The sequence below is a fragment of the Bos indicus genome, chromosome 7, assembly GCF_029378745.1.
Source record: "Bos indicus isolate NIAB-ARS_2022 breed Sahiwal x Tharparkar chromosome 7, NIAB-ARS_B.indTharparkar_mat_pri_1.0, whole genome shotgun sequence".
NCBI lineage: Eukaryota > Metazoa > Chordata > Mammalia > Artiodactyla > Bovidae > Bos > Bos indicus.
Window position 1 is genome coordinate 64,464,795 of NC_091766.1, and position 25,375 is coordinate 64,490,169.

Here is a 25,375-nt window from a genome sequence, read left to right on the forward strand (position 1 = left end):
CTGTGTATCATAGGATGTTCAGCAGCATCCTTGGCCTCTACACACCAGATGTCAGTCACACCTCCCCAGCTGTGAGAACCAAAAACATCTCTAGACATGGCCAAATATTCCCGGGGTGGGGAATGTGAAATCACTGTCCATTGATAACTATTGTCTTAAGCTAACCATCTAGCCACCCTGAGCCTTCCTTAATCTGTAAAATAGGTTCTAATTCCTGTCCTTGTGGGGTTGTTGGGAGGATGAAGTGAGATGAAGGATATACAAATGCTATGTCAATCACAGTTTATCATGTATCTGTAGGGTTGGGTTGCCATCAATCATGACAGATTATGAACAGTCAAGTCTTCCAGACTGATATCGGGGATGGCAAATAGGATTGGGAGCTACAGAAGAACAGTATAGAACAACTAATGAAGGATAACATCAGAACACGCCACTCAGGGACGTATGATATGTAGTGCTAACCTCTGAGGCTGAGATATAAGAAAAGCACTTCCCACCAGCAGTCAGTCTCTTCTTCCTCACATCCATTCCTGGCCGTATAACTATCATACTAGTAAAACACATCCCATGGTTCTCCATGGCTGCCAGAAATTCAGTGGCTTCCAAATCCCGACCCTGCCCTCTCTGAAGTCTCACAATTCCCTACCCTGTCTTTCCAGTCTGTACCATGGCTTCAGGCTCATGGAGCATATGGCGTCCTCACCTGCCTTCTGCCCCTGCACATGCTTTTTCCTTGGTCTGAAGTCTTCCCTCAGCCCTCACTTTCTGCCGGTCGTCTCCTCCTTACCAGCTCAGCATTTCTGAAGCCCCGCCAGCTCCCTGCAGACAGACATATTGGTCACTTCCTCCCGTGCTCCCCAGTGTGGAGTTTACATCTCTATTAGAACACGTTCATGGCTGCCTTGGATGACAGTTGGCTGGGTCCCTCTGTGTCCCTCTTCCACCACAGTCACCTGCCCTGAGGCAGAGACTGTGTCTGATTCCTTTCCATAACCCCTTCACCTGATTCCCCATTGGACACAGAGAAAGTTCTCCATCAATGCTTGAGTTAGAAATAGGATAAAGAGTTGACCCTAAATGTAATTTGACCTAGATGCCCATGCTTGAGATATGTAAGCTCCAGGTTTATTTGATGACTGAATAATTACGTATTTAATAGGCCAAGGAGAGCTGCTTGACCATATTTGAGCAGGGTCATGACACAGTTAGAGCTATATTTTAGGAAAATCCGTTTGACTATATGATTTATAATGGTCATCGAAAATGCATCATTTTGACTCCTTTAAGTCCCTCTGCCCCAGAGTAGGCAAAACAAGTCTTACCCATTACAGGTAGGTGTTGAGGTTTTGCTAATTAAACCTTGCAAAGGGCTTTGAGATCTTGCTCTGAAAGGTGACAGAAGTGTGAAGCTTTCAGTGACAGCCTAATTATTATTATTACCAGACACAAAGCTCAGAAAAACTTAAAAGATCCCCAGATACCATTCAAAATAGTAAGAGACAAAAAATGCAATTGGAGAAATTTTAAGATGGAATCCTTGCATCACAGACTCTTCCTGTTGTCAGAAACCTTAGAGGGTTCCTGATCTGTTCTCACACCTTCCCAAGCTGATAATGACACTACTTCTATGCCCCTTCCAGTTCTTCCTGCTTTTGGAGTCTGAGGGTTAACAGCTTGGGCCTGATGGTAGTGTTCCTTGTGTTCAAATCCCCATCTTTTCCCTGTTAACAGTGAAACAGGGGTAAATGATTAGGCCTCGGTTTCTTTATCTATAAAATGGGGATTTGATTACCTACCACAGGCATTGCTGCACAAGTAATGATGCCACACTGCTTAGTAGGGTACCTTGCTGTTGTTTAGTTGTTAAGTTGTGTCTGACTCTTGTGACCCCACAGACTGTAGCATTCCAGGCTCCTCTGTCCATGGGATTCTCCAGGCAAGAATACTGGAGTGGGTTGCCATGTGTCCTCCTCTGGGGGATCTTCCTGACTCAGGGATCAAACCCACATCTCTTATGTCTCCTGCATGGTAGGTGGGCTCTTTACCACTGACCCACCGGGGAAGCCCAGTATGGTACCTGGCCCATGGGAAAGAATAAACATTAGCTATAAAATCACTTGAGCTAATTAATATATGTGAAAGTGCAGAGGAAATCATAAAGCATCCAACCTCTAAGTGGTTCCTAGTTTAGGGGCTCCATGGAACAGTCCAATATTTCTCGCAAATCCCAGCCCTTGTAGCTGTCCTGTGTGTGTATGTGATTATGTAATGTTGGTGAGGGAAGAGAGGAGTTTTTTGATAAAATGGCCTAGTCAAGTGGCAAAGCAAAACCAAGTTCAAAGCCTATTATTCTCTCCTGTTCTAACCGAGGAAAAAATGTGGTTTCCTTTTCATGGATTTTCAACTGTTGGGTGGGGGTTCTGACCAGGACAGTGGGCAAATTGCCCAGAACATTCAAGTTCATAGGTCAAAGTGTATGCTGGTGCTGAAGGTTCAGATTCCATCTTAACAAATCTATGTCTTTATGATTTAATCCCTGGAGGCTTGTTTGTTTTTTCATGGACACTTCCCAGGGCCGGTGTAAGAAGAGAGTGAGGTAACCCTGTGAAGTTGCTTCAGAAACTGTAAAGTGCTCTGTGACTGCTCAGACGACTGCTATGCAACCCACAGGATGGCCCTGAACACAGCTGTCTTCTTTAGGGACTGTTTCAGCAGAAGCCCCTGTCCAGCAGGGTCTAGGGAGTTCCAGTTTACTCTAGTAATGACCAACATCCAGAGATCATTGAAAGAAGCCTGGCTCCTCTCACTAGAATCCCTGCAAAATGACTCATGTAATTGCTCTGTGTAAGTATCCTTAGCCTTTATTGTACACCCACAAGATTAGGATGCTGTAGACTCCTGTGGAATGCAGAGGAAGGGGGAAGGGGGCTCATTTAAAATGCAGAGGATTGAAGAGACCACCAATTCCACTTGTAAAGGCAGCAGGGACCACCGAGTGTCCAAGTCAAGACATGTGATTGCCAATCATTCCAGACCCTCTAGTCTGCCTTTCTAGCATTCCTCCCAGTGTGGTGGGGGGGGGGGGGGTGGGGGTGGGGAAGCCTCTTTCCTTTAAAGTTCCTAGCAGGGCTTTCTAGGGTCTTCCCCTCAGGAATTAGTTGTAGGAATAATTGGGCCAGTGGAGTGCAAGAGATATATCCAGCACAGCTCTCGCACTCCTAGAAAAGTGACCTAGATCAAGCAGCAAGCATCGGGTGGATGCAGGACTACTGTGGGGACCCCCTGCCACCTACTGACTTACAGCTGAACCCACATTCCCAGTTGCTTCTGCTGGCTGGGGGGCTGGGGTGGGGGTGCAGAGAGAGCTGAGGAAGGCGGGGGAGGGTGAAGGGGAATGGTAGGGCTGTCCCTTTCGGGAGCAAGCTCCAGGTATCACACCCCCTCACCCGCCCACCCACCCATCAGCACACCCAACCAGGAGGCTAAGGTGAGGATGGGGAGGCAGGGGGCCATGGGGAGAGGAGGTCAGCTGCGGATCCAGGGAGCTGGCTTGCTGGTGGGTATTAGCGTAGAGCTGGCTGCCTGTGTGAGAGTGAGGGGGAGAGCGAGGGAGCAAGGGAGGGAGCGAGAGGCAGGCGGCGAGGAGAGGAGAGCAGAGCAGAGCAGAGGGGGAGCGGCGCTCAGCTCGCAGGAGGACAGGCTTCTCTTTTCCGTGCTCAGTTAATCTGGCTGTCAGTTGGTGTTAACGCTGCAGTTTAAGCGCTCGGATTCCAAGGGAAACAGACAAACCTCGCAGAAGGCAGGCAGGAAGCAAGCGAGGAAGGAAGGAACGGCAGGAGGAAAAGAATCGGCAGAAGAGAGAAAGGAAGAAAGGGAAGGGGGGAACACCAAATCTATGATTGGACCTGGGCTTCTTTTTCGCCAATGCAAAAAGGAATATGCAGCACATTTTTGCCTTCTTCTGCACCGGTTTCCTAGGCGCGGTAGTAGGTGCCAATTTCCCCAACAATATCCAGATCGGTGAGTGAAAGGGGCAGCCTGGGGTGGGACTTCATGGGTCTGGCCAGTTTTTTGAGGGGGAGGGGGTTTGTGTCCTCCCCCACCCCCACTATGGGCTGTTGTGCTGGCCATCTACCCCAAGCTGTCCAGCAGCGATGTGAAGGCTTGGGCGATGGTGTGGGGAGGGGGCTTCTCTGGATGGGATATGGGGCAGAGAAGGAAACTGTGCTCTGTCTCTCTCTCTCTCTCACACACACACAGACACATAAACACACGCAGGTCCTCACACACCACTCACACTCTAGGCATGAGCATGTGAAATGGAGGAACCACTGCTTTGGAGAAAAAAAAAATCAGGCTCTAACAAGGAAAGAGGTGGTAGGTGTTTAAAGAGTTAACTCCATGGCTTGGTAGATGATGCCTGATTTCATTTATTTATATAAATATGTGTGGTGTGTGTATTTATGTGTATGATTATGTATTAAATATACACATTTATATTTGAGAGAGGCAGTGATTTCTCCTCTGGGGGAGGGGAAAGAGACCCTCTAAAAGAAGGAATGAAGGATGCTGGGTTCATTGCATTCACTAAAATAATCCTAAAAAGCCACCCCCTACCCCAGGTGAAGGGGGCTCTCTCTCCCACTCTGGACTCTCCTAGCTGCCTCTGTCTGCTGTCTGCCATGCTGGGTTGGGGGTTCCCGCTCCTCCAATTCTGGAACTTCCTAGCCTGTTTTTCTCCCCCTACTCCTTCAATCGCCCACTCCTCTTAGATTTTCTGTCCACGAGACGGTCTGCCTTTTATACACACACACACACACACACACACACAAACACACATCCACATGTCCCTCTCCCCTCCTCCTAGCTCTCCCCATCACTGAGCTCCAGCCTCGCAACTTGGAGGCAGGTTTCAACATGATGCCGCATGCTTTTTTTGTTCCCCATTTCCCTTTCCTGGTTGTCATGCTTCTCAAAGAGGACCCCCACCCTCCCTGAATTTATGGGACAGCGGATAGATACTGCTTCTCCCAGTAATAACGGGTGAAAGCCAAATAAACAGGAGCAGTAACACCAATAATGACGCGCGTCCACAAGGGCTTGGGAATTCAGTATGACCAGCATCTCAGGGCTGTTTGTGTCCCGGAATCCAGCAAACTGCTTTGCTTGGAGGCATCTTGCTGGGTCGGGGTTGTTTACTCTCTCCAGATAGAGGCAGGGCTCCAGTAGAGAAAGTTCCCATTCCTAGGAGTTTGTGTTCCTTGTAAGCATGTGTGTTTGTGGGGCAACGTGTTGAAGGTGGTCTTTTGTTGGGCACACATGTGCTACTGTACTCTTTTGGCCTCTCCAGTGGGCTGGCTCTGAGGGTAGCAGGAATAGCCGCGGAGCAACTTGCTTTGTTTCCTGACACCTGTTAAGCTATATCCTGAAGTGTGTCTGTGTATGTGTATTAGTGCCTTAGACGCAAAACAAAACTTCCTGCCTCCGGAGACACTTCTCTTGCAGCCCAGCCTATAGCCACCTACCTCCCCACCCCCACTCACTCTCCTTCATTCATTGCAGGGGAGGAGGGAGACTGGGAAGTGTTTGGGGTGTGGTCATCTTGGGGTGGGGGTGGAGCATCAGAATTAAGAAGGAGTTTTTTGTTTTTACTCTTTAAAATGGAGACATATGACCATGGGTAAATCATTTGCTCTTACGAGTGGCATTCTTTATGCTGGTACTTATGTCTTACCCATACTTTGCTGATTGGAAATACTTGTCTTCAGATATGTGGACTTGCTTTCTCCAAGTGCATCTGTGTATATTGCCATGGATAAATGCACGAGATGTTTTGTGTACATATCTATGGTATGTTTATTTATGTATCTCTGCAGATTTTTCATCATATTTAGCCCCAATTTGATTTCAAATGATTGAACCATTGTTTTTATTTTCACATAAAAGGTTGAAATGTTAAGTTATGGAACACACACTGAAAATATCACTGTCACCAGACGTTACTTCATTCTACTTGCACTATCTGTAACAAAAGCCTTACAATTTATTCACTGATTGTTAAAAACAAACACACATCTACTGTATAGGAAGTTAGAAATGCATCATATTGGGATTGAGATTTCTGAGGGATCTCAGATTAACTTCTATGTAAACACTCACTATAGTTCAGTCTCTGGAAACTGCTGATTTCAGTTCATAGAAACGCATTTTAATTTATTTACATGTTGACAGTAAATACGAAGGTAAGGTGTGTACTCAGGTTGCTTGGAACAGGAGCCCCACCAGGCACCTCTGGTTCTGCTTTTTGCTAGAATAGAATGCTAGCATCTTCTGGACATTCCTAAGCCCCCACATCTTCCAAGTCCAAGGTGTTACCATGCAAATACACACAATGGCAACCCCTTATGTAACAAGTCACTCCTGGGATCATGAGTGATGAAAGAACCGGCAAATAATCAAGATAATCAAGATGTGCAGATAATCAAGAGTTTTTTAGAGGAAATGAATAAACTGTAGAGGACTGGCAGACAGGTCTTTCCAGGTCAAAGACTACAAGGGTCAAAGCCAAAGAAAGGGTCATAGTGCTAGAGAAGCTCACAGGATCCCAGGGCTAGAGTTCACTCTGCAACACACATTAATACTACTTCCTGTATGGCTCTCTAATGAGAATTGGTTCTGATACAGGAAAAATTAGACACGGCTAGGTTTACATGCATACGAGAGCACAGGCTGCCTAAGTGTTTTGCTTGAGAGAGAGGGAGAAGAGAAACTCCACAATTCTGTTTTCTCTGACCTGAACTGAGTTGAGGGGTGAACAATCAAATCTTTGGGCAGAATGACAGATAATTAGAGGCTTTATCAATAAAAGCTCACCTGTAGAAGTTGAAGCCCCAGGGTCCAGTTGAGTCCATGTGAATTCGGATCCCCAGAATCAGGCAACAACTAGTGACTCTGACCTGGGGAGAAGAAATGGGCCCATCTGGGGTGGGCTGTTGAGGAATCAAACTTATCTCTAGCCCAGATACCATGTTGCATTTTCTTTCTTTGCAGGGGGATTATTTCCAAACCAGCAGTCACAGGAACATGCTGCTTTTAGATTTGCTTTGTCACAACTCACAGAGCCCCCAAAGTTGCTCCCCCAGATTGATATTGTGAACATCAGCGACAGCTTTGAGATGACCTACAGATGTAAGTAAATGCTTCTTTTTCTGAGAATTCTTTCTGCGATCGACCATTAAAGGGAGGGCCTGTACATAGCAGGTGGTGCCGCAAAAACGATGAGTTGTCATCCCTTGTCTTAAGAGAAAGCACTCCAAGAAAACTGTCCAGGGCCTTTTGAGTGATTCTGTTCATTGATATTTGAGATCCTGCAGTGCTTCATGGGATGGGTTTGCGTTCTTGCTGTCAGCTAACTTTGAATGCCAGCCTGATGGGTACTGGGGTTGACTGCATCTCCCCTAAACTCGCAGAGGTTTTCTGGTTCACTTGAGAGTTTCATACATAGGAAACTTCTGAGAGGCATAGAATGAAAAGTTCTGACTTGGAGAATGTGGTTTACAATACTTATGTCCTTCCTGTGCACAGTTAAAAGAAAATGCTGCTAGATAAGAAAGGATACCTGAGGTGTCTATTTAGTTTCCCATTTTTAGAAAGGACCAATAATTATTTAAAAATCTGAAGCCTACATTATTTCCTAAGTGTTCTGAAGTGACTGATGGCTTACATAGTCTTGGGGATGGCATTTGAGCACAAAAAAGAACAGAGGTGACCTCAAGAAGGAGAAAGTGACAGTGAAGTCGTTCAGTCCTGTCTGACTCTTGGTGACTCCGTGGACTGTAGCCCACCAGGCTCCTCCGCCCGTGGGATCTCCAGGCAAGAATACTGGAGTGGGTTGCCATTTCCTTCTCCAGGGCATCTTCCCCACCCTGGCATTGAACCCAGATCTCCTGCATTGCAAGCAGATGCTTTACCCTCTAAGCCACCAGGGAAGCCCAAGAAGGAGAAAGGAGAGATGAATTTCAGCCATCTGAACTGAATGCATTATAAAATGCGGGCAACAAACACCATTCTGAGTTTTTCTTGACTACTGGGTGAAAAGGAAACCTGTATGGTGGCATGACTGCCATTTTAAGACAGGTGAAAGCACAAAATTTAATCAGTAGCGACATTTTCCCTCCAGGGATTAAGCTCACATGGGAATTGATGGCATAGAAGTATAAACTGAATGGGCAAGAACAACTCGAAACTGGATTAAATTGGCACTGTAGGCTCTGGGTGCCACTGTGGCCTCAGTAGCTTGTGCTGAGCTGTGGATGGCAGAAGCCAGGTACCATATTCCCTCCGTCTCTTTGCCACGGTTCCCCTCTTGACAAGCTCTCAGCGATTTGAACTGAACATGCCTTGAAGGCTCAAACAGAGAATTCAGCATTCTCCCTATTCCTAAGAACACTCAAAAGATAATGTATATGCAGATTCCAAGAATTTAAATTATTAATCCAACAACTGGAATTATTATTATAATTACTCTAATTACCCAGCCATAAAGAAGAATGAAAGAATGCCATTTGCAGCAATATGGAAGGACCTAGAGATTATCATATTAAGTGAAGTCAGAGAAAGACAATCATATGATCTCTCCTGTATGTGGAATCTAAATAAATCATATAAATAAACTTATTTAGAAAACAGAAATAGATCTGTAGACATAGAAAACAAACTTACGGTTACCAAAGGGGAAAGTGGGGGGAGGGTGATAAATTAGGAGTTTGGGATTAACGGATACACACGACCATATATAAAATGGATAAGCAACCAGGATCTACCGTATAGCCAGGGAACTATATTCAGCATCTCGTATTAACACATAATGGTAAAGAATTTGGAAAAGTATATATATATATATATATATATATATATATAGCCTCCCTGGTGGCTCAGTGGTAAAGAAGCTGCCTGCTAATGCAGGAGACACAGGAGACGCTGGGAAAATCTCATGGACAGAGGAGCCTGGTGGGCTACAGTCCATGGGGTCGCAAAGAGTCGGACCTGACTAAATGATTGATCACACGTACACATGAAGTATATATATGTGTGTGTGTGTGTGTGTGTGTGTGTGTGTGTGTATGAATCACTTTACTGTACACTTGAAACATTGTAAAGCAACAATACTTCAATCAAAAAAATTATCATTATTTCAGATTCCATTTACTGAGGACTTACTGTGTGCCAACAACTATTTTATGGACAATTATAATAACATTCATTACATTTATTGAGCATCTACTATGGCCCAGTAATGCACTAATCACTTTTCATGTGTTGGTTTATTCAAGTTATTTTATTCAATCCTCACAGGATCCCTATAGTGCTCTATATTATTAATATCTTCCTTTTAGAGAAGCTGAAAGTAAGGCTGCAACAGGTTATACAACTTTTCCAGGGTCACCTGAAAAGTAAATGGTGGTCTTGTGAGCCCAAGGTCCTTGTTCCTGGGCACTGTGATAGATACACAGATCCCATGGTAACTAGATCAATTTTACTGAGATTACCCAAGAAACAAAAGGGAGCATTCAGAGTCTTTACAAGCAGTGACCTGATAAAGCCCCTAAGGAGGAAACTTTAAAAAGCTTCAGATTGTAGCTATGGTTTTGCATAGGAGTGACCTGCTGAACAAATAAAACAGCAATTCTACATTTTGGTAATGTTGAAGTTAAAAATCTTGTCAACTGTGTTACTCATTATCCTTGAAAAAGAGCTGAAGTTTAATTGGTGAATTGTAGTTCTATGAAACCATCTCCCTGGAAAGCGAAAATAATATTGCGTAGGTATTTGATTATTAGACAACCTCTCATTTCTTTCACTATGGATTAAAGGAGAATTTTTAAGGGGAAGATTTAGGTGTGGTCATCAAGGTATCTAAGAACCACCAGAGATTATGCATAACCTTTTGCATGTATGTGCCTATGCTTATTTATTCCCTGGACAGAGGCTCCGTAGCTTTTGTCATTCTCTCAAAGGGGTCCATTGCTCTAGAAAGACTACAGGCTTAGGGAATTTGCAAGAATCAATGGCTGGCATGTGCATTCACTCACACTGCTGAGAACTGTCTCCAGCAGAGCTTGGTGGAAAGAGATGTTAACTGTTATTCTGTTGTCAAGATGTTGACCGACAGGACAAGACAATACAAGATAAAAATTGGAGGAATGTTCTAAGGCAAAAAGTGATGCTTCTATACTGTTATCTTAACTACCTAAGACTTGATCTCTAATAGGGTTGCTGTCCATTTACTGAGAGGATTGAAATGTGATCAGGGTGTTATCCACTGTGGTTAGTGAACTTGAATCGAGTAGATCTGGGTTCTTCATCTTGATTCCTGCCATATACCAGAGCATAGGTTTCTATGAATTTAATCATTCTTTAAATGTTATGAACTGATACGGTTATTGGAAAAACAGATGATAAAAGGTTTTTGTTCTCGGTGGTTTGCAGTTCAGTGGGGACACTGCTCAGGGGATTGCCTGAGAAACAGTAATGCTATTTTGTTTTTAAACCGTTAGTTTCTTCTCTTTAGTTCCGGGAACTGAGAGAGTACTAGGCAACTGGGGTGGTCATGGTGACATTGTAATTCCCAGCCTGCCTGGAAGATTCTCTGTTAATTATCACATGAGATTAGGAAACCCTCTGGGGCTGTGCTCACTGTGGTTCACTAGTCTGGGGAAACTGACTTCTATCCCAATTTGGATTGAGTGAAAAATATTGAAAGGAGTAGAGAGGTTTTAGGTACAATGCCTTAACTAATAATTTATTGAAAACAGAAAAAAACATGATATTTGGATTTAATTTCATGTGCTTTTTGATAGCTGGACTAGTAGTTAACCTTAAATTAACTATCCCAGTCTTACCTCCAGAAAATAACCAAATCTTTATTTTTCACCATTTTTCCGGTCATTTGATTGTTTTCCTATACATTTTGCTATTCATGATCCCTCCACCAGAGGGTGGAGAAGGGAAAGGAGAAGAAGTGTAACAGGAACTATTGCTGCTAGATGTATTAGCAACAGGAGACTGCTTAAAAAGGCAGAATGGTGCTTAGAGAAGGGGATGCAGGAGAACTATTGCTAATATCTCCGGCCAAGAAGAGAGTTCTACATCTTTGTGGCATCCCATCTTTCCTGCTCTCCTTTTCTGCCATCATTAAGGGGTAAAGTCATTGAATTGGCAACCCAAATGCTTTAGGATCTCCTCTGAGTCTGAGTGAACTCCGGGAGTTGGTGATGGACAGGGAGGCCTGGCGTGCTGCGATTCATGGGGTTGCAAAGACTCGGACACGACTGAGCAACTGATCTGATCTGATCTGGTCTGAGTACTCTGTTGGGCCGCCCAGGTGGTACCTGGTGGGCCACAATCCACAGGGTCACAAAGAGTTGAACACAGCTGAAGCAACTTAGCATGCACGCACGCACCGAGTACTCTTCCCGTCTCACAAGGGCAGGAGTTGAGGAGTCTGTCCATAGAGATGGTAGTTATGGACCAGCTATTCAGCCTATATTGTGTGTCTTTATATCTGAAATACTAGCTGGGGTGTCCATTAGATTTTGGAGGAGCATTGTTGTAATGATTTTTAATATTTATGTATTTATTTGGCTGCACCAGGTCTTAGTCACAGCATGCAGGATCTTTAGTTGGGGTATTCAACTCCTCAGTGCTGAATGTGGGATCAAGTTCCCTGACCAGGGATCGAACCCAGGCCCCCTGCACTGGGAGCACAAAGTCTTAGCCACTGGACCACCAAGGGAGTTCTGAGCACTGTTGCGATTTAATTCTTACTTTTCATTTATCCATCCATTTATTTGTTCAGCAAATACACTGAATTTCCAGTGTATGCTCAGCTCTGTGTCAGGTGCTAGGAACACCATGACCAACAAAGAAGACACAGTCTCTTTCCCTGTCGGGAGGAGGCAGTTACAGATTAGCTGAGAGATCCTGTGCACAAAAAATTCACCCAGGGAGCTTGTTTTAAGCAAGACTCAGGGGCAGAATCTAGACTTTCTGAATCAGAATATTCAAGAGATAGCCCTGGGGAGATATGGTAGCAGTCAGTATGGCAATCACACTTGGAGAAATTCTTTTAAAAGTCTTGCATTCCATTAGCAAGCATTTTTTGAGCCCTTAACCAAGCCCAGGCATAGTGTTAAGTACTAGAAATGCAGACAAAATTAAGACATGTTCCTTGCCTGGCAGGACTTTATTCCCAGTGAAACCAACTGTGCTGTAAAGAGAAAATTAAAATGTAATGCAAATGTTATAGCTCAGGTGGTAGAAATCCACCTGCAATGCAGGAGACCCCGGTTTGATTCCTGGGTCAGGAAGAACCCCTGGAGAAGGGATAGGCCATCCACTCCAGTATTCATGGGCTTCATTGTGGTTCAGCTGTAAAGAATCTTCCTACAATGCAGGAGACCTGGGTTCGATCCCTGGGTTGGGAAGAACCCCTGAAGAAGGGAAAGGATAACCACTTGAGTATTCTGGCCTAGAGAATTCCATGGGCTGTATAGTCCATGGGGGTCACAAAGAGTTGGACATGACTGAGCAACTTTCACTCACTCACTCACTCAAATGTTACAGCATCCATTTGCATGGAGGATCAGGAGATGCTTTGAGAAGTGGGGTTAGTCTCTCAGAGGCTGGTGGTTCATCTGAGTTTCAATGATAAGCAGAAACATTCCAGGAGGTCAAGGGCGGGGAGCAGAAAGAGGTGAGACAAGTGTGTCTCAGGCAAGAGGAACAGCATATGCCAAGGAGAACTCTTGACCTAGTTCTTCACCTGCTCTGACCTCCTGTGGTACTCCATGCTGGCCTCTCATTGGCCAGTTATCAAACTCTGCAGAAGGAGTCATCCAATGGCCATCCATAAGCCCCCGTCAGCAAAGTGTTTAAGAAGCATGGAACTGCACATCAAAAAGTGGGCATCTTAGCTCTCTTTGAAATTTTAAACCATTTGGCCACACTGGACCCTGGGTCTATGTAACCCCACTTGACTAGGATGGGAGTATCCCACCTGGATGGCTTCTTTCTTAAACAACCTACTACTCTCCTTGTCTTCACCTGCTTTGCTCCTGGAAGCACTGAGTTTTTAAGTCCCAGTTGATTTGTCCTGCAATGTTCCCGGTGTTGTGTGTTTATAGGTCAACTCTACCACCAGAATGTGAATTGTTATTCAGAAAGACCATGTATAGGTATTGCTTGGTGTGGCTGAGAACACCTGGCACAGGACTAACACATGAACAAATGTTTCCAAAAATCAAAGAATCACACAGCATAGATGCTGGAAGACTACATGACAATCAGGTTGAGGTCAGTGTGCCTATTTGCAGGGCAGCTCCCTCTGATGTGGACCTACTTAGGAAGCCTGAGGGCATTCTAACAAGACGTTAGGCACTGGCAGCAGACACATGCCTTCTTAGTTCTTGCCGAAGCATCCCTCATCATTTTCAGAGCAGCAAACTAACAGTCCAGGGACTTGTTTTGCTTGACTTGCACAATTCTTTTCAAACTTTGGCATAAAAATCCACATTTCTGGCTTCTCTGAAAAAAACCTGGGGCATCAGACAACTCTGGACCCACATTCCTGCTCAGCACTATGGTCTTTAGCTGAGAAATGCTGCCTGATTTAAGTATAAGAAATAATCTCTCAAGTTTACCAAAGTCCTGCCTGCTCCTTATTAGACATGTGACCAGTATAACAAAATCATGTTACTTGCCTGGGACTGTAAGCAGGCCAATGTGCTTACACCTGATTCATATCCTTCAGCATCTGCCATTGTATTATTTTATTTTAATAATATCTATTCCTCACTCTGCAATAAACAGTAGAGGACACAAAAGATATGTAACTCTTGCTGTCAAAAGATTGGTCTAGGGAATTCCTTGATAGTCCAGTGGTTAAGACTCCATGCTTCCACTGTAGGAGGCTCTGGTTCAATCTCCGGTCACAGAACTAAGATCTCGTAAGCTGTAAGATATAGCCAAAAAGCAAAAAACTGGCTTTCATGTAGTAATTTATAAAATGGAGGACTGGTGGGACAGTAAACAAAGATTATTTTGAAGACCCATCATGTAACAGAGACTTCATACATGTCATCTTTCCATTTTATAGATAATGCTACTGACAGTGAAAATGATTGTGTCTTCTCCGTATTACACAGTGAATAAGAGTCTAAGCTAATATGTGAAGCCAGCTTTGCAGACTCCAAAACTCAGTGACCTTTCACCCTTGTAAGATAGAGGACATAAAAAACTGAAACGGCAGGAAAAAGGCTCAACACAAGAAGTACCAAAAAGAAGTGAAACTTATGATTCAGGATTAAGTGCTAAGACTTCCAAGGCAGAGGCGGGTGGCTGTGGATAAGGAATGAGTATCGGGGGAGGTGGAACAGGGGTAGCCATTTAAGGGAGGAGCAGATTTTTGGAGTGTCATGAGAGGAACATTTTTGAGTAAGTAAAGTCACAATATTTCTCCTCCCCTCATCTCTACCACTACCATATACGACTGTTTTGCAATCAAGGTAGAGAGTTGTTGTTTTGTTTGTTTGGCGAGGTGGAGAGCTTGGACTTTATCTCTTGTGTATACACTCAGTTACATGGCGGATGTCTGCATTGCTCAGTTTCTCCGTTACCTAAGCCCTTACTTTGAGATACATGGGCCCCAACACTATCTGTGGGTGACTCTTGATAACATTGATGATTGTAATTTTTTTGTTCAGAAACGTGTTTATGAACATCACTTCCTCTGATTAGTTTGAAGACTTCTGTTGAGAAGGGTGACATTACTGTTCTCTTGGATGCTCAAGAGAAAGTAGTTACATAGGACATTTGGAAAATGAAGGTTTGTTTATTTGTCTATGCATTCCTTCAAAGCTCTTTTATTATTGACCCCCCGTGGAGTATATGTACCACTATGGCCCCCTTTCATACCCTTGTATACTGCATTTATTGATTACAGAATTTTTTTCCACTGAATCTAGACATAGCCTTAAATTCCCTCTCACTGGAGCATTCCAAGCAGCTACTACAAATTGCTCAGAGTTGTAGTTGATACACAAGATAAAATCCATTTGCCATTACAAGGTACTACACTGGGAACTGGGAAAATAAAATGCATTAGGCATTGATTCTCCCCTTAAGGAGCTCAGAGAAAATAGGCATGCACAAAAAAATTGATATAATGGATAGGTTCTCGGCACTCCCTCTCTCTCTCTCTCTCTCTCTCTCTGTCTCTCACACACACACACACACACACACACACACACACGATCAGAGAAGGAAAGGAAAACATCCAGTTGAAGGAATCAGACCAGGTTTCATAAAACAAGTACATTTGAATTGAATTTAGAAGGGCAGGTAGAAGGTAGATGGGAAAATAGGAAGATACACACACAAACATATACACACACACCAAGTTCAACCACTGAAAAGTATATTGGATTGAAACTTACAGACATGGGCTCAAATGCCAGACTATTTCCTTGGATCATTCATGTGTAAATGATGCAGAGGACCACTCCCAAGCTTCTGTGACCTCTAAAAGTCCTTCTAGGGCTGTATTTCTATGATAAGAGTGAACAGAAGACTCCAGCAATAAACTAAACTAAGATGCTTTTGTACCAGCCTTTAGCTGGATGGAGCCTCACTAAACAAATTGAGACTCTGAGAAAAGCTCCAAGTTGCACAGTCAGGCTACATATGTACGTATAAAACAGGTATATTAAGCCAAATGTGGGCCTCAGGTGCATTCATTCAATATTCAACATATATGCTACATTTAAAATGGATAATCAACAAGGACCTACTGTATAGCACTGCCAACTCTGCTCAATATTATATAACAACTTAAATGGGAAAAGAATTTGAAGAGAATTGATATATGTATGTGTATAACTGAAGAACTTTGCTGTATACCTAAAACTATCACAACATCGTTAATCAACTATGAACAAATGAACGTGAAGTCACTCAGTCATGTCCGACTCTTTGCGACCCCACGGACTGTAGCCTACCAGGCTCCTCAGTCCATGGAATTTTCCAGGCAAGAGTACTAGAGTGGGTTGCCATTTCCTTCTCCAAGGGAGCTTCTCAACCCAGGGATCGAACCCAGTTCTCCCGCATGGCAGGCAGATGCTTTACCGTCTGAGCCACCAGGGAAGCAACGAGGAATCAACTATACTCCAATATAAAATAAAAAGTTTAAATTCAACAGGTATTTATGGAGTGCTACTACTGTGAACAAGAAAAGAAGGCAACCCCGTGCTCATGGAGCTTTCTGGCTAGTAAGGAACATAGCTATTCTTAAACTAATCATATAAATAAATATGTGAAAGAAAGGCCATGATTCAATAGAAACATATTACAAAGGAACCAGCATTGGGCAGAGAGATGAATAGGCATCTGAGCTGAAAACTGAACGCTTTCAGCAATGTGGTGCTAAAAACAGGAGGAATATTCTAGAAGCATTCTGGGCAGAGGACTGGTGGGGGGAAAGGGATGTGGGAAGCGTGGGGCTGGAGAGGGTGACACAAGTCAGGCTTGGTGTGCCCTGTTATGGATTTTGATCTTTAGCCCAAGAGCTGGGGAAACCTACTGAAGGGTTCCAAGCAGAGGAATGCCATGTTCAGATTTGTTTTCTCACTGGGAATCAGAGGCTCCAGAACATTTGACCACTTTCGTGCTCCCTGGAGACTTTTTGCTAATGCAACAACAACAATTGTTCCTTTACTCCTGTCTCCAACTTGGGGTGGAGTCTCACAGATGGGCAGAGGGATGGGGACAGACGGTGGGGGGAAGGCTGGGTACAGGGCTGACTCTGTGGTATGTCCATGGATGTATTCTTGGAGATGAAGCTGATTCAGCAGAGGGCTAGGAAATCTGGTGAGTATGTGTGCAGAGGCAGAGAATCATCCAGAACCCCACTTAATATTATCAACAGGGAAGGTTACATGACACTGAATCCTGCTCTCCACTCAAACCAGGTAATTCAATGGTCCTCAAATTGATACTGCTGTTTCCTCCACCTACAAATTCCTCCTCCCACATTCCCTTGTCGAAATTCTGTCCTTCTGGTGTGTCCTAGTTCTTATATCACGCATGATAAGTTGCTTCTGTCATGTCTGACTCTTTGTGACCCAATGGACTGTAGCCCTCTAGGCTCCTCTGTCCATGGGATTCTCCAGGTAAGAATACTGAAGTGGGCTGCCATGCCCTCCTCCAGGGGATCTTCCTGACCCAGGGATCAAACTGGAGGTGTCTCTTATGTCCCCTGCATTGGCAGCCAGGTTCTTTACCACTAGTAGTGCCGCTGGGACTCTCCTAATCCACCCCTGCACCCCTCTTCTCTGCCCTGTGGCCCTTTGTATCTTCCTCACAGCAGATGTCAAATTTAACCCTGAGTTTTAGTTACCTGGACCCTTATTTTATCTGCCCAACTGGACTAAGCAACTTGGGGGCAGTGACTTTGTTTTTTTAGGTTCCCATGACAGACTCTACCAGAGAATAGTGTGTGGTGGTGCTAGTGAAATGAATGAATGAATGAATGTATAGCTGTATATTGAAAAAAAAAAGTGAAAGTGTTAGTCACTCAATTGTGTCTGACTCTTTGTAACCTCACTTACTGTAGCCCACCAGGCTCCTCTGTCCATGGAATCCTCTGTCTAGGCAAGAATACTGAAGTGGGTTGCCATTCTCCTCTTCACATTCTCATTTCTCCACAGAATCATCTCAACCCATAGATTGAACCTGGGTCTCCTATATTGCAGGCAGATGCTTTATCATTTGAGCCACCAGGGAAACTGGATATTATGTAACATCAATGGCAGGGATGAAAATAAGGCTGAATTATTACTGTTTACAGGATAGCACTTTGCTACAATGAGTTTTGAGAGTTTCAGTGGAGGACTGCATTGTAAATTCCTTTGGAAGGCTATTATAACTATATAGCTGAAAAGTGGGGATGAAAATTCCAATCAAAATCTCACTGCAGTTCCTATTGGACTGTTGTCAGTCAGGGTCCTCAGTAAGATATATATATATAAAAATAGCTCTAGGTCATGTCTGACACTTGCAATCCCATGAACTGTATCCTGCCAGGCTCCTCTGTCCATGGGATTCTCCAAGCAAGAATAATTGAGTGGGTTGCCATTTCCTTCTCCAAGGGAACTTCTCGAACCAGGAGTTGAACCCAGGTCTCTCCCGCATTGCAGGCAGATGCTTTACCAACTGTGTAAGTAAGGTATGAGGCTCCATTTTCTAAATAACGGATTTCTGGTTCAAGGCCTGGATCTGCCATGGATGCCCTGCCTGGGCACGTCAGTTCTCTTTTTTGAACATCAGTTTCTTTCAAATGAAGGTAATAATTATAGCAGTGATGCATGGCTATTTTGAGAAGGAGTAAATGATGGTTGATTTCAAATCAACTTCCCACTCCATAAGATGCTGAGAGGTAGATACTTTTTTCCTCCCCTTTTCACAGATGAGGAAGCTGTGAACAATTTCCAATTTCCAATGAGTGAGCGGGACAATGGCCTGGGTTTCTGGTTCCGTCCCTAGACATGTGCGGCTGGGCTGGGAGTGCTTTCTTCATTTCACTGTATGCTGTGTCTACTCAGACCCTTTTGAATGCTGCAGCTTCCTTTCTGTGGCAGCAGCCCCCGTCCTCCCCTGGTGTCCATGCCTGCTGCTTATGCCACACAATCCTGCATACCTTCAAGGGACCACAGCTCTGTGCCAGCTGTGGTCAGGATGTGCAGAGCACAGAGGTTACCAGAAATCTCTTTCTATCTCCAGCCAGCCCCGTGACTTTTCTGTAAGATAGCTTGCTGTCCTGCAGGCACAGGGAAGCCCAAGGTCACCAGAGGTCTGGATCCCAGACGATGCAGGCAAAACCGGGGTTAATGAGGCAGCTGGAGGCTAATGACATTACATGGAATCTCTAGAAAGGAAAGGAATTTTTTGAGAATAGCTCTTATTTTGTGTACAGAAGTAATGTGTGTATTATAGAAACCATGTGGACAGACACACCAAACACAATAAAATTTGTACAATTACAGTACTAAGGATAAACTTCCCATCTTTTTATGAATGTATCAATTTAAAAATTAAGAACTAGAGGGGTGGGAGAGAGACTCAAGAGGATATAGATGTATACATATAGTTGATTAACTTTTTGTACAGCAGACACTAACACAATATTGTAAAGCAATTATATTCCAATAAAAAAACCTAAAAATTAAGAATATATTTATATTATGGCTTACTTTTTAGAAGACATTAAAATGAATGTGTAATGTTGAAAATAACATGTGATCCACTGAGTTTAAAAAAAAAGCCATTTTATTAGCCAGTAATTTATTTCATCTATCTCCTTTTATTGATTATCTAGTTTATTCCCAAATTTTTTTTTCTAAAAATAATGTTATGATGATCATCCCAATAAAAGTTTAGCCATTTGTATATATCATTCTGATTTTAAGAGCATTAGAGAATCAGTGGGACAATTTCCAATAAGATTTAATACAATGGCATAAACAGGAATTGAAATAACTTGTTTAATGCCAACTTTGACATTGCTTTGTATGACCTTGAGAAGTTTTTGTGCCCAGTTTAGTTTCTAGATGTATAATAAGGAGTTGATAATAATATATTCTCAGGGCTATTGGGAAAATGACATTACTTACATGAAGCAGCTTGTGCTAGGCAAACACAGTGTAATATAATTAACGAGGTGTTTAATCTATTAGCATAGTGTATTTGGCTTAAGAAATTACGCAACCCCATTTGGGCAGTGAGTAGTCACGACTCTTTTGGTGGCAAGGGATAGAGAACTGGAGTTTTGATTTCAGCTAGATTCAGGAGCTTGAATGATAGCATCAGGACAGAGAGAAACCCTCTAGATTTGGGGTTTCGCTTTTCTCTAATTGACTTTAAACTCAGGTGACAGTTCCCAGGATAGAGCCAGCCTACATCTGCCCATCTCAAAGTCCAGTGGAAAGGGAACTTCTCTTTTGCCCTCTGTTTCACAGAAGTCCTAGATCTGATGTCACTGAAGAAAAATTAGGACATACGCTCATTTCTGAACATGGCACCTTGGCCAGCAATTTACATTCTTCAGGTTGTTCTAAGATTACTCACACGACCGTTCTTAGATCTTGGGGTGGTAAGAAGAACCAAATGGACTGCTGGTTTCCTTCAGCCTATCCAAACTACATGGACATAAGGGAGGAGTGATTCCTCCAAAGGAAGTCAGGATGCTGTTACCAGAATAACGAACATTAGATACTCAGAAGACAAAATACACACACACACACACAGATGTCCTCCTATGGCACGTGTCTTCAGAAGGGAAAATTCAGAGTAGCTGGCGCTAGACCAAGGGTCAACATGGTAAAACAGAAAAGAACCGCCAATGAGAGAAGCGCATACAAGGGATGGTGGTTGGTGTGGCAAGATCAAAGGTCAGTGCAGGCAACAAGTTTGAAATCCAAGCAGACTCATGGGTTAGTCAAAGCTATGAGGAGTCTCCGCTAATCCCTGCTCAGCCTAAGAGCAAACCCTTGTTCATGGAACAGTTTTAGGAAGCCTACATGCATATGGCTGGGGGTGTCCCTTCAGGCCACTCTGACAGAATGTTGGCGCTGTCAGGAGCCCTAAGTTATCTGGTGATCTTGAGGTTAGCCATACTCTCTCTGAGTGATCAAGACATTCTCTGCTCTACTCAGACACTCAAGCTATTGTGCACAAACTCTTTAACAGTTCCTGTTGGAGTTTTGGCTACAATTCTGATAAGCCCACACCACCAGATGGTAAGTTCTTCTAATTGGTTCTATCTCTTCTAGTTTTTGGCAGGAATGAAGCCTTCCCTATGCCTCAAGATGGGGGATAGAGAGAGCCAGGAAGAAATGAAGGAGGTTTTAACCTCTGTTAAACAGATAGAGATCTTAAGTTAGTTCTTGTTCAAGGAAAACAGAGTGGTATTTTTTTTTTTTCTCCACATAAGGCTGTGGATTCACCATGGTCTGAAATTCTAAACTGAATGCTGATAAAACACAGGATTGTAATGACTGAAAAATGGTTTAGATAGAAAAGTCAACTGGTCTAATTCAACCATTGATATTTATGGAGCATCATGGTAGAAATAAATGCTTATTTGGTAATCATTTCTTCCCCAAACTCCTTGGGAAGAGTATATCTCCTGGTTCCACTAATACTATGTTTGGTCGTGTGACTTGCCTTGGAAAATGGGATATTTGCATGTTTCAAGCAGAAGTCATTGAAAGAACATGTTCTAGAGAACCATCTGCTCCCAGAAGAAAGATAAATGCAAAAAACAGATGCTGCAGTCAACCTACACACTGAAGTCTGAAGCAAAGTCATCTCAGCTGACTGGCAGACTCATAATACTAAGTACTCACTGTTATATACCATTGGAAATGGGGTGGTTTGTTATGCAGCAATAGCTGACCAATACAAGCAACCATTGCACGTTCCACACTTTGCTAGGTACTGAAGGAACAATGAAGAGTGAAAGATATGGTCTTGGTTCCCATCAAGCTCATTTTCTATAGAGAGATAGGAAATAAATAACATTTACAAATAAAAACTAGTAATAGAGATTGTATCTATGGTCATAAAGAAAATAGGATGTAGTGACAAATCACTATTGTAGAAGATTGTAAAAGGATCACACCTACTTTGGATTAAGTGGTCAAGGAAGACTTCCCCAAGGAGGTGATATGTAAGTTCAAATATGAAAATTTGAAAGGAGCCAGACAGGTGCATGATCCTCTGTGGGATGTAAAAACACAGCCACATGGGAAAGTTAGATTAAGAATCTCGCTCTAGGCAGGAGAGAAGGAGGGGCTCTGAAAAAATTCCTTGCCAAGTCAGGTCACTCCAAGGGCAGGTTGTCCAAGAGCGTATGCTGGCTTGCCTGCACCAAGTTGCATGTGCAAGTCAAAAGCTGACAAAGATGTGCTTGCTGCCAAGGCAAGACAGCCACAGGACATGGAAGCCATGGGGCATAGCAGAGATAGAGGTAAGACTTCCTAGGGCATTCCTAACAGAGAGGTGATAATATTAAGTTGGCTTAAAGCTCAACATTCAGAAAATTAAGATCACAGCATCTGGTCCCATCAGTTCAGTTCAGTTCAGTCACTCAGTCATGTCTGACTCTTTGCGACCCCATGAATTGCAGCACGCCAGGCCTCCCTGTCCATCACCAACTCCTGGAGTTCACCCAAACTCATGTCCATCAAGTCGGTGATGCCATCCAGGCATCTCATCCTCTGTCGTCCCCTTCTCTTTCTGCCCCCAATCCCTCCCAGCATCAGAGGCTTTTCCAATGAGTCAACTCTTCACATCAGGTGGCCAAAGTATTAGAGTTTCAGCTTTAGCATCATTCCTTCCAAAGAACACCCAGGACTGATCTCCTTTAGAATGGACTGGTTGGATCTCCTTACAGTCCAAGGGACTCTCAAGAGTCTTCTCCAACACCACAGTTCAAAAGCATCAATTCTTTGGCACTCAGCTTTCTTCACAGTCCAACTCTCACATCCATACATGACTACTGGAAAAACCATAGCCTTGACTAGATGGATGTTTGTTGGTAAAGCAATGTCTGTGCTTTTCAATATGATACCTAGGTTGGTCATAACTTTCCTTTCAAGGAGTAAGCGTCTTTTAATTTCATGGCTGCAATCACCATCTGCAGTGATTTTGGAGCCCCCAAAAATAAAGTCTGACACTGTTTCCACTATTTCCCCATCTATTTGCCATGAAGTGATGGGACCAGATACCATGATCTTTGTTTTCTGAATGTTGAGCTTTAAGCCAACTTTTTCACTCTCCTCTTTCACTTTCATCAAGAGGCTGTTTAGTTCCTCTTCACTTTCTGCCATAAGCGTGGTGTCATCTGCATATCTGAGGTTATTGATATTTCTCCCGGCAATCTTGATTCCAGCTTGTGCTTCTTCCAGCCCAGGGTTTCTCATGATGTACTCTGCATATAAGTTAAATAAGCAGGGTGACAATATACAGCCTTGACGTACTCCTTTTCCGTGACAATATACAGCCTTGACGTACTCCTTTTCCTATTTGGAACCCGTCTGTTGTTCCATGACCAGTTCTAACTGTTGCTTCCTGATCTGTATATCTGGTCCCATCACTTCATGGCAAATAGATGGGGAAACAGTGGAAACAGTGGCTGACTTTATTTTGGGGGGTCCAAAATCACTACAGATGGTGACTACAGCCATGAAATAAAAAGACACTTCCTCCTTGGAAGAAAAGTTATGACCAACCTAGGTATCATATTGAAAAGCAGAGACATTGCTTTGCCAACAAAGGTCCGTCTAGTCAAGGCTATGGTTTTTCCAGTAGTCATGAATGGATGTGAGAGTTGGACTGTGAAGAAAGCTGAGTGCCAAAGAATTGATGCTTTTGAACTGTGGTGTTGGAGAAGACTCTTGAGAGTCCCTTGGACTGCAAGGAGATCCAACTTGTCCATCCTAAAGGAGACCAGTCCTGGGTGTTCATTGGAAGGACTGATGCTGAAGCTGAAACTCCAGTACTTTGGCCACCTGATGCAAAGAGTTGACTCATTGGAAAAGATTCTGGGAAAGATTGAAAGCAGGAGAAGAAGGGGATGACAGAGGATGAGATGGTTGGATGGCATCACCAACTCAATGCACATGAGTTTGAGTAAACTCCGGGAGTTGGTGACAGACAGGGAGGCCTGGCACGCTGCGATCCATGGAGTCACAGAGTCAGACATGACTGAACAACTAAACTGACTGACTGACCTATCTTGGCTCCAGAATAGCCAAGAGCTACTTCTGTTGCTTCTAAGGATGGCAGGAGATGTGTGTGTGTGCCTGTCTACATATATTCATTCTTTCACAGAGGAGGGAAATGAACTAGACAGCTTCTAGATCTCCTTCCAAATCTGTGATTATAAAATGTAAGAATTCTGAGACTTAAATTATGTGTGAAGGAAATGTTAAATCAAAGAACTTCATCTTAGCTCTCTGCCAAACTCCATTTGTTAATTGAGGTGGTTAATTAGGGCAGAGTCTCTATTTCCTAAGCAAGCTGGATAAGCTCCACCCATCCCTCACCCATCTGGTAAAGCCCACGGAGATGTCAGAGCTGCAAGGGAGCACAGAGAACATGTGATGCAGCCTCCATTTAATCTGCACCCCAGACACAGACAAGCAGGAGCTGGGGAGGAGGGGGACAGAGCGGGGGATGGGAAGCTCATAAGGCTAAATGTGGAGTCTAGAATCTGAGTAGCTTATTAGCTTTGACAAAATTACTTTGCTGCACTTCCTACCTCTTCTTCCTTACTCTAAGATCATTCTGAATATCTTACAATATGGTTTCCACTCTAATCATTCTAATGAACCAGTTTCTATAGGGTTATGATAGGTATCTCTTCCACAAATATTATGTCTTTACTTCTTGTAGCCTAAGATTTGGAGAGGATCTTCACACCTCTCCCTAAGAATCCTTCACTTTGTGATGCTATATTCTCCTCATCACCACAACTGGGGCTCTCTGTGACCCCTTCTGCTCCCCTTTTCTCCCCAGTGTCTACCCTTTCCCCAAGACACTAACTTCCGCATTTGGGGTTGAACTTATAAAAAAGAACTGGACATGTTTCCTGCCAAATGCTCTGCTTATCCCTCACTTTATTTATGTTGAATCACCCCTGCCCCCACCCCCCCCACTTTCTATGTCATCTCGTTTGATTCCTTAGGCTCTGTCATCTTCTGCATCCAATACTATAATCTGTTGATTTCACCATTATGATTCTTGAGGGCCTCCCTGATGGCTCAGATAGTAAAGAATCCACCTGCAATGCACGAGACCTGGGTTCGATCCCTGGATTGGGAAGATCCCCTGGAGAAGAGAATACCCACTCCAGTATTCTTGCCTGGGAAATCCCATGGACAGAGGAGCCTAGTAGGCTATAGTCCATGGGGTCACAAAGAGTCAGAAACTGACTAACACACACACATATGATCTTGAATCTGTTCTCATTCTTCTTCTCTCTTCACTGCATTCTATCTTGAGCCTTCTGACTAGTCTTTTCATGTTATAATCCACTTGCCACACAATGGGTGGATCAATTTCTTGATGACTATTTCTAATCATGAAATTTCTTTCTCTTAAACAAACTGTCAATGTCTCCCATCTTATCTGAAGTTCATACTTAGCCCAGAATATGAGTCTCTCAATAATATGATCTCAATTTCAAGAAAGTATTTTTGAGACTCATCTAACCCAACACACTCTATATTCCAGCCAAAGCAGGTTACCCAGTATT

The 25,375-nt window shown here is 43.5% G+C and overlaps 1 protein-coding gene across 7 annotated transcripts in view; it reads left to right on the forward strand.

Moving 5' to 3' along the window:
• The first annotated feature begins 3,637 nt into the window (after positions 1–3,637).
• Positions 3,638–25,375, forward strand: part of GRIA1 (glutamate ionotropic receptor AMPA type subunit 1) — a 348,469-nt gene continuing 326,731 nt past the window's right edge. For 3 of the 7 annotated variants that reach the window (XM_070793883.1, XM_070793884.1, XM_070793886.1), the window contains exons 1-2: positions 3,639–4,023; positions 7,054–7,191. In XM_070793883.1, the coding sequence (XP_070649984.1) occupies positions 3,942–4,023; positions 7,054–7,191 (220 nt within the window). In that variant the 5' untranslated portion in view covers positions 3,639–3,941. Of the gene's footprint in view, positions 4,024–7,053; positions 7,192–25,375 lie in introns of those variants that run through there. The other 4 variants (XM_070793885.1, XM_070793887.1, XM_019965281.2 and 1 more) reach the window with 3 other exon arrangements.